Below are 16,876 nucleotides of genomic sequence, written 5' to 3' on the forward strand. Positions count from 1 at the left end.
AATCTTTCATTCCTAGAAGTATTCAGAGCCTTCATTCAGAACTTTGTAGAAGCCCCAATTCCAGCTTTGAGTCTCTACAAGTTTTACACTCCTAGATTTCTTTCCTGGCAGATGCCCTCCAGCTCCGTTAGATTGGATGGGAAGGGTCTGCCATCTTCAGGTCTCTCCCACACATCTTCTTTGAGGGTCCGGTCCGGCCTTTGGCTGGACCAATCAAGGACAATCAAAGATTTGTCTTGATGCCAGTCCAGCGTCACCCTGGCTGTATGCTTCGGGGCATTGAACCGTCACCCCGGTCTGATGTGGTGGGCACTCTGGAGCAGGCTTTCTTCTCTGGATTTGGCTGCATTTGTCCTTCAGTTCAATTTCTGACCACTCTCCCTGTCCCTGCACCCCTATAGTGTGATGATGCCACCACCATGTGGCACTTTAGTGATGATATTAAGCAAATGAAAAGCAGTGCTTAGTCTTGGCCAGACATACTGCTTGGAGTTTTGCCCAAAGACTTCTATTTTTGTCATATCAGACCCAGAGAAGCATCTTCCTGAGCTCTCAGAGTCCTTTAAATGGCCGTCACATGTCTTTGAATCCAGAGTGTCTTCCGTCTGGCCACTTTTCCATACAGGTCTGATTTGTGGAGTATTTTCTGACAGGTTCCTCCATCTCAGAAGAGGACTTCTGAAGCTCAGTTAGATTCTTGGTCACCTCCCTGACCAGGGCCTGTTACTCAGTTTGACAGGACAACCCACTCTAAGAAGAAACTGGGTGGTCCCAAACTTCTCCCACTTTACAATTCTTGAGCCCACTGTGCTCCTGGGATCACTCAAAGCTTTAGAAACGATTGCTCTGATGTACTCCTCATCACAAATTGATCGTTGAGGTCTCCAGAAAGGTCCTTGGACTTCATGGCTAAATTGTTGGACCTTCTACACACAGGTCCACGTGTGCCCGGTTGATTCAGTTTGCCACAGGTGGACTCTATTCAAGTTCTCAACATATCTCAAGGAGGACTAAAGCAAACAGGAGCCACCTGAGCACAAGCTGGAGGGCCACAGCAAAGGGACTGGATACGTCTAGGAAGGAGAGAATCCCGTTTTGGATTTTTAATACATTTGCAAACCGTACTGACAAAATGTTTTCACTTTGTCATTCTGAGTTACTGCGTGGGGATTGATGTCCAGTTTATCCATTTCAAATGAGTTCTGCCACACAATCAAGGTGTGGGTCTGAAGGCCTTCTGAAGACCACCACATCAATGGCTACTAGTACTGCACCAATTACACTCATTAAATGAGTCTTCTTCTTGTACCCACCAGTCAGCAAGTCTCATTTATGGCCTGGAATTAAATGTATCTGTTGTGGAAGATAGACAGCGCTCTGGTCGCCCCAACCCGACCCAGACAGACGCAGGAGGCACAAGTCCAAGCACACAGATTTGATTTTTGGTTTACAGCACAATCACAACACTCTCTTTTCTTTTCTTTTCTTTCCTTCCTTTTCATTTCTTTTCTCCTCCACTCTTCCCCGGGAAGCTTCGTCCTCCTCATCATCCTCCTCCTCCTCCCGACTCTGGCTGGCTCCTTTTATAGCACCCCCAGAAGTGCTCCAGGTGTTTGATGACCTAAATCCAGCAGCACTTTGGGGTGTGGAGGAAGAACTGCCCATGTGGGCTCAGCAGCCCCTGAGGGACCTGCAGATAAGCGAAGTGCTGGCCTTCTGAGCAGAGCGGAACGACTCGTTGACCAAAGTGTCAGCGTGAGACAAAAGAACACAACGTGAACGGGGCACAAAAGGCAAAGAATAATGGCGAGCTGAGCACAGACCACCCGCAGACGCCAAAGGGCAGCTCAGACCTGTCAGATGTGCCAGCTTCACCTCTTCACTAGTTTAAAACAAACTGGCGTCTTTACATGTACTCATCCCGTATTTAGTCATTTGTGAAATGTGACCCCATGAGGGCGCCAGAGAGCCCCAAACCACAGATCCAGCAATACACCACACGTAAATAGAATAAAATAAAGGATTTTTTTTATTCTTCTCCCAGGCACGTTCTCAATCCTCTCCCAATCACAAGCCACAATAATACAATAAATGATAAATCAGCCTGGGATTGGCTGCAGCAGACCCCCGTGACCCTACAGTTGGGATATAACGGGTTGGATAATGGATGGATGGATGGATGATAAATCAATTCTTCCTACTTCTCCACCTCCTTTGAGTTTCGCCCACTGCCTCCCCAAGCCATGGTAGTGGGTGAACCCAGGAGTACTTCTGGAGACATTGTAAGCACAAACCAAGGGGGTCTTCCCCCAGCAGCTCCCCCATGGATCCCAACAGGGCTGCAACAAACTTCAACTCCCATGAAGTCCTGTAGGAGTCCAAGGCACCACTGCACCCCACGGGGTGGCGGGGGGCTGCCATCTAACGCTCCGGTGGAAGATAACGTTTTGGATAAGCTGGTCCTTCCAGTGTGGAGGCGTCCTGACCAGGCAAGGGTCCCGGCCACCCGTCACACTGTGCAAAGCCAAAAAGGAGAAGAGCGGAACAACTCTGGTGAGAACGGGCCATTTGGCCCAAGAAGTTCTCCAATCCTAGTCTCCATCAAGTTCCTAAAGTTCTTCTGTCCACTATGCAGCTTAGTCCCTTATGTCATCACTTATGTCATCTGTCTGCGGTTATTTTTGTGAAGAAAGCTTTCCAAAATTTGCAGGAAATGAGCCCTCATCAAGTTCCTATCTGTGACCCTGTTGAAGAACGCAATTGAAAGTTAACAGCTGGGATCTACTGAAGTGGATCAAGCTCCCCTCATCAGGGGTCCTCTTAATATCTCTTCACTTCAACTCCTTCAGTCCTTAATCACAGCTCACAGAGTCCCACAATCAGCCTTATTCGGACTTCCTCTAGTGCTGCTATGTCTTCTTTGTAGTCTGGAGACCAAACCCGCACGAGTCTTCACCAGTGTGTTATAAAGCTTAGAGCGGACCCTCTCTTGAATTGTCCCCCACGTGTTAGTGAGTGGTGCTGTATAACCCAACATTCTCTTAGTTTTCTTCTGTCCCACTGTCTGGCTGTAGATAGTAATGAGTCCACCATGACTTCCAGGTCTTTCTCATCAGGTGTCCCTTCATGTTTCAGAACAACCATTGTGTATTCACATCTAGCATTTCTGCTTCCTTACATTCAATTTCGATATTCACCAAAAGCTGCTCAAGTCTGTACACCGGTCAGGTCCCACTGTAACAGCTGAGATGATCCTACGTCTTCTGCCCTTCCTCCTAGTTTGGTGCACAGTAAACATCTGAGTATTAGAAGTGGCAGTTCAGGGTGTGGTGGGTGCAGAATTGGCTCAGACACAGGAAGTAGAGGGTGATGGTGTGAGGGACCTCATCAGAATTGGGTGATGTTCACAGTGGTGACCAGCAGGGGGCAGTGCTGGGGCTGCTGCTATCTTTAATATCTATAAATGGTTTAGATAGGAATATAAGGAACAAGATGGTGAAGTTTGCAGATGATACCAAGACAGGTGGATTAGCAGATAATTTGGAATCCGTTATTTCATCACAGAAGGACCTGGACAGCAGACAGGCTTGGGCAGATTTGTGGCAGATGAAATTTAATGTCAGTAAATGTAAAGAATTACACATAGGAAGGAAAAATGTGAGGTTTGAATACACAATGGGTGGTCTGAAAATGGAGAGTCCACCTTATGAGAAGAATTTAGGAGTCGTAGTGGACTCTAAGCTATTGATGTCCAGTCAGTGTTCAGAAGCCATTAAGAAGGCTAACAGACTGTCAGGTTATATAGCGCCTTGATGTGTGGAGTACAAGTCACAGGAGGTTCTGCTCAAGCTTTATAACACACTGGTGAGGCCTCATCTGGAGTCCTGTGCGCAGTTTGGGTCTCCAGGCTACAAAAAGGACATAACAGCACTTCTATCTATCTATCTATCTATCTATCTATCTATCTATCTATCTATCTATCTATCTATCTATCTATCTATCTATCTATCTATCTATCTATCTATCTATCTATCTATCTAGAGAAGGTCCAGAGAAGAGCGACTAGGCTGATTTAGGGCTACATGGGATGAGTTGTGAAGATTAAAAGAGCTGATCCTTAAGGAGATGAAGAGAAGACCTGACTGAAGTGTTTAACATTATGAAGTGAATTAGTCCAGTGGATCGAGACGGTGACTTTAAAATGAGTTCATCAAAAACACGGGGACACAGTTGAAAACTTGTGAAGGGGAAATTTCACACAAACATTAGGAAGTTTTTCTTTACACAAAGAACAATAGACACTTGGAATAAGCGACCAAGTGGTGTGGTAGACATTAAGACTTTAGGGACTTTCAAAACTCGACTTGATGTTTTTTTTGGAAGATATAAGTGGATAGGACTGGCAAGCTTTGTTGGGCTGAATGGCCTGTTCTCGTCCAGATTGTTCTAAAAATGCAGTGTCGACTGTTTTAAACACTGTTGGTGTTCTTTCATATTGAGATATGCATAGCGAAGGTGTTCTTCAGGGAGATTCACTCGAAAGAGGCCTCTGAATATTCGGTAATAACTCTCGCTAGGGCGAAGAAATCTGAACGAAACAACGTGCAATGTGCTCCTCAGTACAAGCGTCGGGATGCCCCTGAGTTGGAGTGATGAGGTTGGTGCCAGACAGCCATTTGTAACTTCTGGGTTCATCCTGCCCATTGCCCGTCACTCAGTCAGGATGGTGGTGTACAGTATCGAGCAGCGCGTCTTCATGGTTTGAACCTATTGGGTCACTACTTCGTTTCAGCGACGTCAGAATCAGCTGGATGATCGTGAGTTAACAGAAGGTTACTGACAGCAAGATGGAGCATCGTGTCGCACATCAGCAAAGAGCATGGCAGAAATGGAGAGGGTCATTTCAAAGGGGCTTTGGCCAACACGGTCACCAGATCTGACACCACTAGACTTCTTCCTTTGGGGTCTGCTCAAAGTTTAACAGAACAAGCCTGGCCTGTGGAAGAGTTGAAGGACATGAGAATGCTGCTATTCCCACCTCGATACGTTCAGGAACATGGAGCACCTCGTCGAAATGTGTCTGGTAGAAAATGGAAACCACGTCCAGCATCGCATATCGTGCAATCGATTACACAGACGTCAAGGTAGAGAGTGGATTTTTTTGGTTCATCCTAATGGGAATTACAACAGGGCCTCTTAAAGTGAATCTCCCTGAACTTCAGAGTTAAACCACGGAGTGCGACTTCAATTCATAGTCCAGAGTTGCCATTAAACCCCCGACTACCAATTTCCTGCAAGTCATTGAGAAAGAGAGAAGAGCGCTATGGCTGCCACAATCCTACCTTCTGCTTTCTCTTTCAATTCTCCTCTAGTAAACACAGAAGTGTCCTAAAAGGCTCACGGTGTCACTCTGATCCCTAAATGTTTTCCTGGCTGCATCCATAAAAACAAAAAAACATTTAATCCCCTTGTATCCAGCAGGGGGCGCTCTTTGTCCTCTGGGACATCTCTCTTGATGCAGAACAGACTGGAGCCAACGCCATCCCTCTTGTACCCATGGCGGAAAATAATTACAAGAGAGAAATATGGTACAAACAGTAGAGATCGTTGAATTTAACTTGATTTAAACGACAACATTCCTTCCCAGAATATAACACATAATCCTGTATACAATACAATTTATTTGTTGTGTAGCCCAAAATAACACAAGTGCCGCAATGGGCTTTAACAGGCCCTGCCTCTTGACAGCCCCCCAGCCTTCACTCTCTAAGAATACAAGGAAAAACCATCCATCCATTATCCAACCCGCTGAATCCGAACACAGGGTCATGGGGGTCCGCTGGAGCCAATCCCAGCCAACACAGGGCACAAGGCAGGAACCAATCCCGGGCAGGGTGCCAACCCACCTCAGGACACACAAAAACACACCAAGAACACACACTAGGGCCAATTTAGAACCACCAATCCACCTAACCTGCATGTCTTTGGACGGAAACCGGAGCACCCGAAGGAAACCCACGCAGACACGGGGAGAACATGCAAACTCCACGCAGGGAGGACCCGGGAAGCGAACCCAGGTCCCCAGGTCTCCCAACTGCGAGGCAGCAGCGCTACCCACTGCGCCACCGTGCCGCCCACAAGGAAAAACTCCCCCCCCCAAAAAAAAACCTTGTAGGGAAAAAATGGAAGAAACCTCCGGAAAGGCAGTTCAAAGAGAGACCCCCTTCCAGGTAGGTTGGGCATGCAGTGGGTGTCAAAAAGAAAAGGGGGTCAATACAATACAACACAATACACAGAACAGAACAAATCCTCAATACAGTATAAAAATAAATATTTTAGAAGTACGGAGCAGAATTTAACAGTAGATGATATCCAATAATATGATTTGGATTTGTTTAGAGTCCTGGAGACCTCAACCATCAAGCTGCCTCCCGCATTTGGCCATTCCATGACTGAAACAGGGCTGGGCCAGCCAATCCGATGAAAGGACCCCTCTTTCCCACAATTCCTGCGATCCTCCATCAGGGATGACTTTTCCTTAGGCAGGCAGAACAACTTGGCAGGAGGGCAGTGGCACCAAGTGCCACATTTGAGTACCGAGAGGAGAAACAGAATAAGTGAGGGTTAGTATACAATTCTAACTATCATGTCACTTATGTTTTAGTGCTAATGACTAACAACAGAGATGCAGTCTGTACAGTTAATCAGCAGCTCTAGTCAGGGTGTGCTAAACTGAAGTAGTGAGTCTTTGAAAGCTGAGACTGAAGGGGCATCTCTTATAGTAGCAGGCAGACCACTCCACAGTTTAGGGGGTCCTGTAACTAAAAGCTCGACCTCCCACTGTTATTTTATTAATCCTTGGAATCATAAGCAGACCGGCATCTTGAGATCTTAATGTGCGCTCAGGTTTGTAAGTCATGATAAGTTCAGACAAGTAAGCCGGACCTCAGCCATTTAAGTCTTTATATGTTAAAAGGAGGATTTTGAAATCTGCCCAAAACTTAACCGGGCGCCAGTGTAAGGACTTGAGGACTGGAGTTATGTGTTCGTATTTTCTTGTTCTTGTAATAATTCTTGCAGCCGCATTTTGGATTAACTGGAGGCTGAAGAAAGAACAGTTTGAACATCCAGTGAACACCGCACTGCAGTAGTCAATAGTAGTAGTCTATGTATGTATACATCGATAGTCAGGCTGGAGAGAAGGCTGACAATCCGATGTCTCATCCAGCAGCAAGGAGTGTCGGCGGCGTAGTGAGATGCTTCTGACGTTGTGTCGGATCCTCATCATTATAAACACTCACAGAATTACATATTCATAGAATTCATGCCAGATATGGGTGACTACCAGAAAAATCTGGCTGGTCATTAATATCTTCACAGCCTTCTGTTAACCATATTGGTGAAGCAGACGTCAGCACCTTTTAAAATAACCTGCTTGTGTCCTTCACGTGTTGTCGGCCCATCTCCCCTAATCTGACTTACGGTTGTCATTCGTCCCCCCCCCCACCCTAACATATCTCTCTCTCTCTCTCTCAGCTGAATTGCATGGCTTCACAAATGACATTTGGCACAAATGCCCTTCTGGCTCCAATCTTGTTCAGGGACACCGAAACTCGACTGGTGTCCTCCACAGCAGGTGTTTCTGAACATTTCTGGTGTCATGATCCACTTTTTTCCCAGGTAATTGTCTTCATGGGGGAAGGGAGGTCCCCCTGAGTAAGTCAAGTGCAATCTTCAGAGTGTATGGCGGGGGGGGGGGGGGGGTTCTCCCCCTTGATGATTTGAATAAGATCATTAGGGGGGTGGAGTTTGATGGTCGGAGCGGCGATCCACTTGTGATTCACTACCATTACGAGCAGCACCCCTCCCTTCCATATCTAATGGACTGGGACTAGCTGCCCAAATTCTTTTCGAGGCACCCATTATAAACCCTGATGGCTCCACAGCGATGCAAGTCTGAGGCTTTGACTTCCAGAGGTGATTTTCATGTTTCTACGTATGCCTTTAATGTGATTGTAAGCATTGTGTTCTCACCGTGTCCGTCTGCATCTGGGTCAGCACTAGCACCAATTTAGTAAGGGGTGGTGGGGGGGGGGTGCACTGGATTTTCACGAGGGAGAGGCTAACGTGTGACGTCAATACAAATAAAGTGCACAGTGTTTATGATCTACAATAAATGTGTCAGGGAGTGCGTAGACAACAGAGACGAGCGTGTAGGGCACTGCGGCACAGGTCAACACCGTAGGGTCCCACATGCAGAAAGACATCAGCGAGTTCTAGCAAATAGAGATCGTAAAATAAAAAGGAAAGAAAGAAAGAAATTAAAATCCATAAATTGCCAGGGGGTACCATGGGTTTGGTTGTATAATGTTCGCCATTTGCTCCTTGAAGGGCCCCTGCACTGATTCCTCTCTACCGGTCTGCGTAACGCTCCATACTGTGAATATCAGGAGAGTGCACTTTTAGGATTAAAGCTACATTTGCTTTACAGCTGGAGTGGGTTTTTAAATCATTCCCAGTTTGAACGCGGAGGACACGTCTCTCACGTGGGACAAGACTTTGAGCTAACTAGATGTTCCCGTACAGGCTTAGCCCATCTTGCTTAGTGTTAAGTAGCCCACAGCGAATGTCCAAAATGGAAAAAACACCCAAGGTGAGCCATTGAGACCACAGTTTTTGGAAAACCAGATGGGAAAGGGGAGGCGATGGGGAATCTCAGTCCAAGAAAAATATCACATTCACCACTTCTCACCAAACACACATTGAGAACTTATACACAAAATCTAAGGAATTCATTAAAGGTACCCCCCCCCCACCCCTAATTCTCACAAAGACAGTTATGTGGGAGAAAAAGTGGGCCGCAGGGTCACGACACCTGTACTGCTCATGTTGAGGAATCAGTATTCTTCAAGAAGCTGGGGACAAAGCGGACCCCCAGTGTGACGATACGGGTTGGCTCCATGCTCCCTTCTTGATTTCTGGAGGCCTTGAACCCGACACCGTCGGCAGTGAGGCATAACAATGAAACAAGGGGATGGTGTAAAAGTGTCAAGTGCTTTTATTGAAACCAACAAAAGTGAAAACAAGGGGTTCAAATAAATAAAGTGCAGTGCTGCTCAAATATCCATAAACAAATAAATAATCCATAAAAACAAGCTGCGGTGGGTTGGCACCCTGCCCGGGATTGGTCCCTGCCTTGTGCCCTGTGTTGGCTGGGATTGGCTCCAGCAGACCCCCGTGACCCTGTGTTCGGATTCAGCGGGTTGGACAATGGATGGATGGATGGATAAAAACGAGTGAAAATAGTGGAAGTTAAAAAAAAACAATAGAAAAAAAAGTCCTTTTGAAAACAAAGCCTGGTGCCTCCTTTTCACCTGGCGGCGCCCCTGCTTCTCCCATCGGACTTCGTAACGGGGGAGTCGCCCTACCTGCTGCTGACCTTCTCTCCATTTCCCGATCCCTGGCTTCGGTTCCTCTCCCTCCACACCGAGACTTGGCTTCCCCAACAGCCAGGATGCTCACCTTGGGGGATCCGTCACCCAAGCCTCCCGCCGTCTTCCATCCTTCATCACCGGTCACTCCAGCTCCTTGATCACTCAGCTGGATTGACCGCTTTCTTCAGCCCCACCTCACTAGGGCTCACTGTCCAGCTGCCTACAAGCGCCCGCCCGCTCTCTCTCCCTCTCCTTTCTCCTCACTACTTCCAGCTTTCTTCCTCACTCCTGCCACCTCCGTTTCTTTCTCTTTTCATTTTCCTCATTCTCCCCTGCTAGCCGCCTCGCACTTCTATTAATTACGGGGACGTGGATCAGCGGTGGCAATCGGCAGCATCCGGGAACAATTACAGATGCGGACGACTCCTCACCTGTGCACTTAAGTGAGAATCGCCCGCATCACGCACTCCCCGAGAACCGCTCGGCCGCACACACACACCACGCCCCCTCGCTAAGCTGCAATTATTTATTTTAAAACTGGCCCATTTGACGTGAGTTGTGGACCCGCTATACCACACCCAGGTCACAGGAGACAGACAGATACGTAGCAAATGAAATAATTAATAAACAAAAACGTGACAATTGACTCTTTTCGTAAAGTAACTACAAAAAAATGGAAATGCTCCAATTTCCTAAACAGTTAATTAAGACTAGCTATGAGTCTAAACGTTGTGTGTTGGTGTCACCCAGTGTGGTAACCAAGGCTGGATTGAGACCCCTTAACAGAGAGCCGGTCAGACTTTAAACAGTCTCATCAGCGCCCTCTCTTGGCTCATCTACCACCCCGAGCCAAGAGAGGGCGCTGGCGCTAACTTTGTTCCTCTTCTACTCAATCTGCAGTACTGAGAAGTCTCGAGAGTACGATGCCACTGTCCTAGACGTGGCGTGAAGCGTTTAACACGGTGCTTTTATACTTCATCCTCCTCCTGTTAGTGGGCGAGCCGCCGTCCTCGTATCGTCTTTGATCCTTGAATGTTTGTTCTGATTTCCTTCTCCTCTTCCTCTCTTCTCTTTCTTCACACACTTTGGCTAATTTTGAAGCCACCTTCCGAGGTCAGACGTTCACCCTGTCACCACTCATGCCACTGACTATGCCATATAAACGACAAGGCCTTCTGCCGCGTGAACATCTAATCAGTCATTTGTGTTGTCACGTGACTCAAGCGTTTGTCCTTTCCCTGTTTCAGTTGTACCTGGGAGTCGTGTTGGCCGCTGTCGTCATCATTACTGGCTGCTTCTCCTACTATCAAGAAGCCAAAAGCTCCCGGATCATGGACTCCTTCAAGAACATGGTGCCGCAGGTATGTACTGCCTAGTCTTCCGCTCTGAAATATGAAGTTTTGCTCAGACTGAGCAGTCCTGCCCAAGCTGCCTTGAGAGAGCATCAGGGTGGTGGGACCCCACAGTTTAAATTAAGAAAAAGAAAAAACATCCAAAGTACGAGGGTAAGTCGATCTCCACGATTCTGTGATCATATGGTTTGGGTTGGCACGTCCATGTCCAGTACCGATAACGAGACTAATTCTGATGAATCTGACAAGGATGTCGTCCCCTGGTGAACCTTCAGCCCATTAAAGCAGATGACCGCTCGCCGCTCGTCTTTGGTGCGAATGGAGAGTGGAGTGGCTGTGTCTGCTCCTGGAAAACAACAGGAGGTGCTGCTGACTGATCGAGGCTGAAAGTTGACCACTGTGACCACAGACACTCCATGACTCCACATGTGTGCAGAGAAAAAGCTGTGCAGCCAGCCTAAATAAAATCACCACTAAAGTGCGGGTAACTGTTGACTTACTATGATAAAATAAGAGGAAAGCGAGACCTGGGACCGTACGCCTCAAAATACTAACATCTCAGCCTGTCAGATACGGACGTCTGTCCTCTTCAGTATCACGGGCCAAAATGAGCACCGACTTCTGGTGGAACATTGAAATATATAAGGATGGACCGGAGTGGGCGGAGCTGTACACTGAGGGGTGGAAGTAACATCATAATTTACCTGAAAGTTCTTTCTCTCATATAGAGAAGTGAAAACACGAGCCATTAGAGACGGACGCACCATCATCCTTCCCTGTCTTTCTCACCTGCACAAAGCCAGTAAGCCGCATCCTCTCCTTGTGTCGCTGGCACCACCTGATATTTACAAATCATGATGTTGCACGACAATAATCCACCTTAATGAAAGGAAAAGTGTCTATGTACCTGGTGTCCATCTGGTTGCTATGTCTCTTTCATTTCAATAGATGGCATATCACAGATATTTGTAATAATAAATAGCATTGCATTTGTCATTCCAACAGATGGTACATTACAAATAGTAAAACTGCTTTGATGAGTCCCATAATAAATGACATATACATGAGACATATGCATTGCATTTGTCATTCCAACAGATGGCTCATCACAAGCATTTGTAGTAATAAAAAAGGTATTGTATTTGTCACTCCAACAGATGGAACATCACAAACATAAACACTGCTTTTATGAATCCCACACTAAGTGGCATATAACAGAGATATATGTATTATATTAATCATTCCAACAGATGGAGCATCATGGACATTTGTAGTAATAAAATGCATTGCATGTGTAATCCAACAGATGGTGCGTCACAAACATTAAAACTGTTTTAATTAGTCACACAGCAAATTGCATAAAAGAGAGACACTTGCATTGCATTCCTTATTCCAACAGAAGGTGCATCACAATCTTTAACACTGCTTTTATGAATCCCATACTAAATGTCATATAACAGTGACATATGCATTGACTTTGTCATTCCAACAGATGGTACATTACAAATAGTAAAACTGCTTTGATGAGTCCCATAATAAATGACATATAACTGAGACATATGCATTGCATTTGTCATTCCAACAGATGGCTCATCACTAGCGTTTATAGTAATAAAAAGGCATTGCATTTGTCACTCCAACAGATGGAGCATCACAAACATAAACACTACTTTTATGAATCCCATACTAAGAGGCATATAACAGAGAAATATGTATTGTATTAATCATTCCAACAGATGGAGCATCATGGACATTTGTGGTAATAAAATGCAATGCATGCGTAATCCAACAGATGGCGCGTCACAAACATTAAAACTGTTTTAATTAGTCTCTCAGCAAATTGCATAAAAGAGACACACATGCATTGCATTCCTCATTCCAACAGAAGGCACATCACAATCATTAAGACTGCTTTCATGAATCCCATACTAAATGTCATATGACAGTGACATATGCATTGACTTTGTCATTCCAACAGATGGTACATTACAAATAGTAAAACTGCTTTGATGAGTCCCATAATAAATGACATATAACTGAGACATATGCATTGCATTTGTCATTCCAACAGATGGCTCATCACAAGCATTTGTAGTAATAAAAAGGCATTTTATTTGTCACTCCAACAGATGGAGCATCACAAACATAAACACTACTTTTATGAATCCCATACTAAATGGCATATAACAGAGATATATGTATTGTATTAATCATTCCAACAGATGGAGCATCGTGGACATTTGTAGTAATAAAATGCATTGCATGTGTAATCCAACAGATGGTGCGTCACAAACATTAAAACTGTTTTAATTAGTCACACAGCAAATTGCATAAAAGAGAGACACATGCATTGCGTTCCTCATTCCAACAGAAGGCACATCACAATCATTAACACTGCTTTTATGAATCCCACACTGAATGTCAGATAACAGTGACATACAGCATTAACACTGGCTTGTGTTATTCCAACAGATGGCGCATCACAAACAGCAATGCATTTTATTAATACAAATATTTCTGATGCACCCACCATCTGTTGGAACGACAAATGTAATTCATTTTCTTATTGATTGCATTACAAAACACATTCCAATAGATGAAGCACCGCAAACGTTTGCACTGAAGTCTTCAGTCTGTCTTAGACGGGCAGCACATCTAGTGATTCTATAAAGCTGTAAGCCCTTATTTACTCTTCATAGTTACGGTATTAATCTTGTCACATTTTTCTTCTCATTGTGGTATTAAACAAGCAAACAGCAGACATTGTCTGTGTTACACTCAGCTTTGAGGTGACAATGTTTAAACCGACTGAGTGACAGTCTTATGATGAAATGGCTAACGTTAGGTTTTATCTGTGCCTCCTTGTTACAGCAAGCCCTTGTGATCCGGGAAGGTGAAAAGATTCAGATCAATGCCGAATCCGTCGTCGTTGGTGACCTCGTGGAAATCAAAGGTGGAGACAGGATTCCGGCAGACTTACGGATCATATCATCTCATGGCTGCAAGGTAGGTGACTTTGTGGGCGATGTCTCTTGTTATCTCCAGAGGGGCTCTGTGTTTTCCAAGTGACTCTCCAAAATGAGCAGATGTCACCTGCCTGTCCTCAGTGGCTGTCTGGTCACTGTGTTTATGGTGTTTGTGTAGGTGGGTTCTATTTGCATGGTGACAGACTCTTAACAGTGCGTCTCCACTGGGCTTTCTCAACCACGGGCCTAACATAGAAAAGCAACCATCTTAATAAGTCAAACCAAAGAAGAACTCCACCAGCCCAAAGGATCAATCGGGCTTCTAACTGTGATGATGTCTGTTCGTCACAGAGGACCTGTTCCACTTGGGCTCCATTGCACTTATGCGTACATCTCTCTCTCTCTCTCTCTCTCTCTTGTCCATCTGAGTCTTCTCTTGTACTTCAGTATCCATCCACATCCCACAGACATGCATGTGTTGGTAGGTCAGTTGGACACTCAAGTTTCGTTTAGTTCCTGCCTTGTGCATAATGAGGTTGAGACAGGCTCCGTCTTCCTGCAACCCTAAATGAGGATGAATGGATGTCGTACATAATGGATGAGTCAACACAATCTGGGCAGTCTGGAGAGCCGCAGTATCCAAATGTCTTAAGTCCTGATGTGTGACCTACAGTGAACACCTGCTGTTAGCATTCAAGTCAAAACAGAAGAGGAGGGCATTGAGGCCACGTAAAACAGGCGTGCAGTGTTAGTGATGCTGTAACGTGATGACCACACTGCCTTTCTTTAACTTGGTTGTCATTTTGTAGAAAACTAGCTGTGCTACCTGTCTTAAGACAGGTTTGAAGTCTTAGTAATCAACACAGACCTCAGTGTGGATGTTTGCCCTGCACCATCTATTGGAATGCATCTTGTAGTGCATGTAGTAATCAAATGCATAGCATTTGTAATTCCAGCAGATGGTGAATCACAAACATTTGTAGTAATAAATTCAATGTATTTTACATTCCAACAGATGGCACATCACTAATATTAAGGCTGCTTTTGCAAATCCCATACCAAATAACATATAACAGAGACATATGCATTGCATCTGTCATTGCAACATTGGGACATCACAAACATTTGTAGTAACAAAATTCATTGCATTTGGCATTTCAACAGATGGTACATCATAAATATTAACACTGCTTTTGTAAATCCCATAGTCAATAACATATAACAGGTACGTACGCATTGCATTTGTTGTTGCAACACATGGCACAAACCTTTGTAGTAAAAAAAAAGTGCATTGCATTTGGCACTCCAACAGATGGCACCTCACAAACAATTGTAGTAATAAAACACGTTACTACAAATGTTTGTGATATGCCATGTGTTGCAATAATAAACACAATGCATATGTCTCTGTGTTGGTATTTGGTATGGGATTCACAAAAGCAGTGTTAATATTTGTGATGTACCATCTGTTGGAATGACTAATACAATGTGTTTTATTACTACAAATGTTTGTGAGGCGTCATCTGTTGGAGTGCCAAATGCAATGCATTTTGTTACTACAAATGTTTTTGATATGCCTTGTGTGGCAATAACAAATGCAATTCATATATCTCTGTTATATGAAATTTGGTGTGGGATTCATAAAAGCAGTGTTAATATTTGTGATGAGACATCTGTGGAAATGACTAATGCAACGCATTTTATTACCACAAATGTTTGTGATGCACCACCAGTTGGAATGACAGAGACATAGCCACCAGATGGATACGGAGATAAACAGACGGTTGTCCTTTTACTGTATTAAGATGGATTATAAAACTTCACTTTCAAAGTGATCTGTCACCTACTTTGAGACACAATGCCACAGGCATCAGTTGTTGTTCAGATAATGCCCTAATACTCCTGATCAGTTACAACTTTAGAACATTAAAAAAAAGTATTGATAAGAAGAGGCCATTCAGCCCAACAAAGCTCACCAATGCTATTCACGCTGATTTCTGTAAAATGAGTTTTAAAGGTGTTGGAGCATAAAATACACCAGAGGTTCACACCTCGAAAGAAGGCTCTAGGAGTCAAAGGAAAGGCAAACAGAGTAATTAGCTTTATTGCAATAAACAATCACACGGACTTCACCCAATTAAACTAAACTGAGCTGAGCCCTGAACAAGACAAAAGTTACAGTTAATATAATCATTTCTTATCACTTCGACCTTCGCTGCTCATTCTGACTGCCCACTCCAGCTGGCCCCTGTCAGGCCCTTTCTGTGGCCACCAATAGTCCTCGTACCTTGTCCCTCATTATCTTCACTTCACTCAGGTCTCCTCTTCATCTCCTTTTAATCTTTCCTCATCACTCGTCCCCTGTAGCCCTGAATCAGCCCAGTTGATCTTCTCTGGACCTTCTCTTGTGCTGCTATGTCTTTATGGACACCCAAACTGCACCCAGGACTCCAGATGAGGCTTCACCAGTGTGTTATAAAGACTTGAGCAGAACCTCCTGTGACTTGTACTCCACACATCAAGGCGCTATATAACCTGACAGTCTGTTTGCCTTCTTAATGGCTTCTCAACACTGTTTGGAAGTCGGTAGCTTAGAGTCCACTACGACTCCTAAATCCTTCTCATTAGGGCTTCTTTCTTTATGTTGTGTCATAACGTCATTCCATCCAAGCTCATCGCTAAACTCCTAGATCTGGGGCTTAGCTCTTCACTGTGCACCTGGGTACTGGACTTCCTCACCGGCAGACCTCAGCAAGTGCTTATTGGTGGAAAAACCTCCTCCATCATCACCATCAACACTGGCACCCCACATGGCAGTGTGCTGAGCCCCCTGCTTTACTCTGTCTACACCCATGACTGTGTAGCTAAGTATAGCACTAACACCATCCTCAAGTTTGCTGACGATACCACTGTAGTAGGTCTGATCAGCGAGGATGATGGGGACAGGGAGGAGGTCAGACTCCTAGCAGAATGGTGTCAGGACAACAACCTCACCCTCAATGTTAGCAAAACTAAGGAGATGATTGTGGATTTCTGCAAACAGGCAACAGAGCACAGCCCTATCTATATCGGAGGTGAGGCTGTGGAGCAGGTCAGCAGCTTTAGGTTCCTCGGAGTCACCCTC

The 16,876-nt window shown here is 45.0% G+C and overlaps 1 protein-coding gene across 1 annotated transcript in view; it reads left to right on the plus strand.

Moving 5' to 3' along the window:
* Positions 1-16,876, plus strand: part of atp1a2a (ATPase Na+/K+ transporting subunit alpha 2a) — a 119,686-nt gene that overhangs the window by 34,436 nt on the left and 68,374 nt on the right. Inside the window, exons 5-6 of the mRNA XM_051923604.1 lie at positions 10,682-10,795; positions 13,658-13,792. Coding sequence (XP_051779564.1) covers positions 10,682-10,795; positions 13,658-13,792 — 249 coding nt within the window. The remainder of the gene's footprint in view (positions 1-10,681; positions 10,796-13,657; positions 13,793-16,876) is intronic.

The sequence above is a fragment of the Erpetoichthys calabaricus genome, chromosome 2, assembly GCF_900747795.2.
Source record: "Erpetoichthys calabaricus chromosome 2, fErpCal1.3, whole genome shotgun sequence".
Lineage (NCBI taxonomy): Eukaryota > Metazoa > Chordata > Cladistia > Polypteriformes > Polypteridae > Erpetoichthys > Erpetoichthys calabaricus.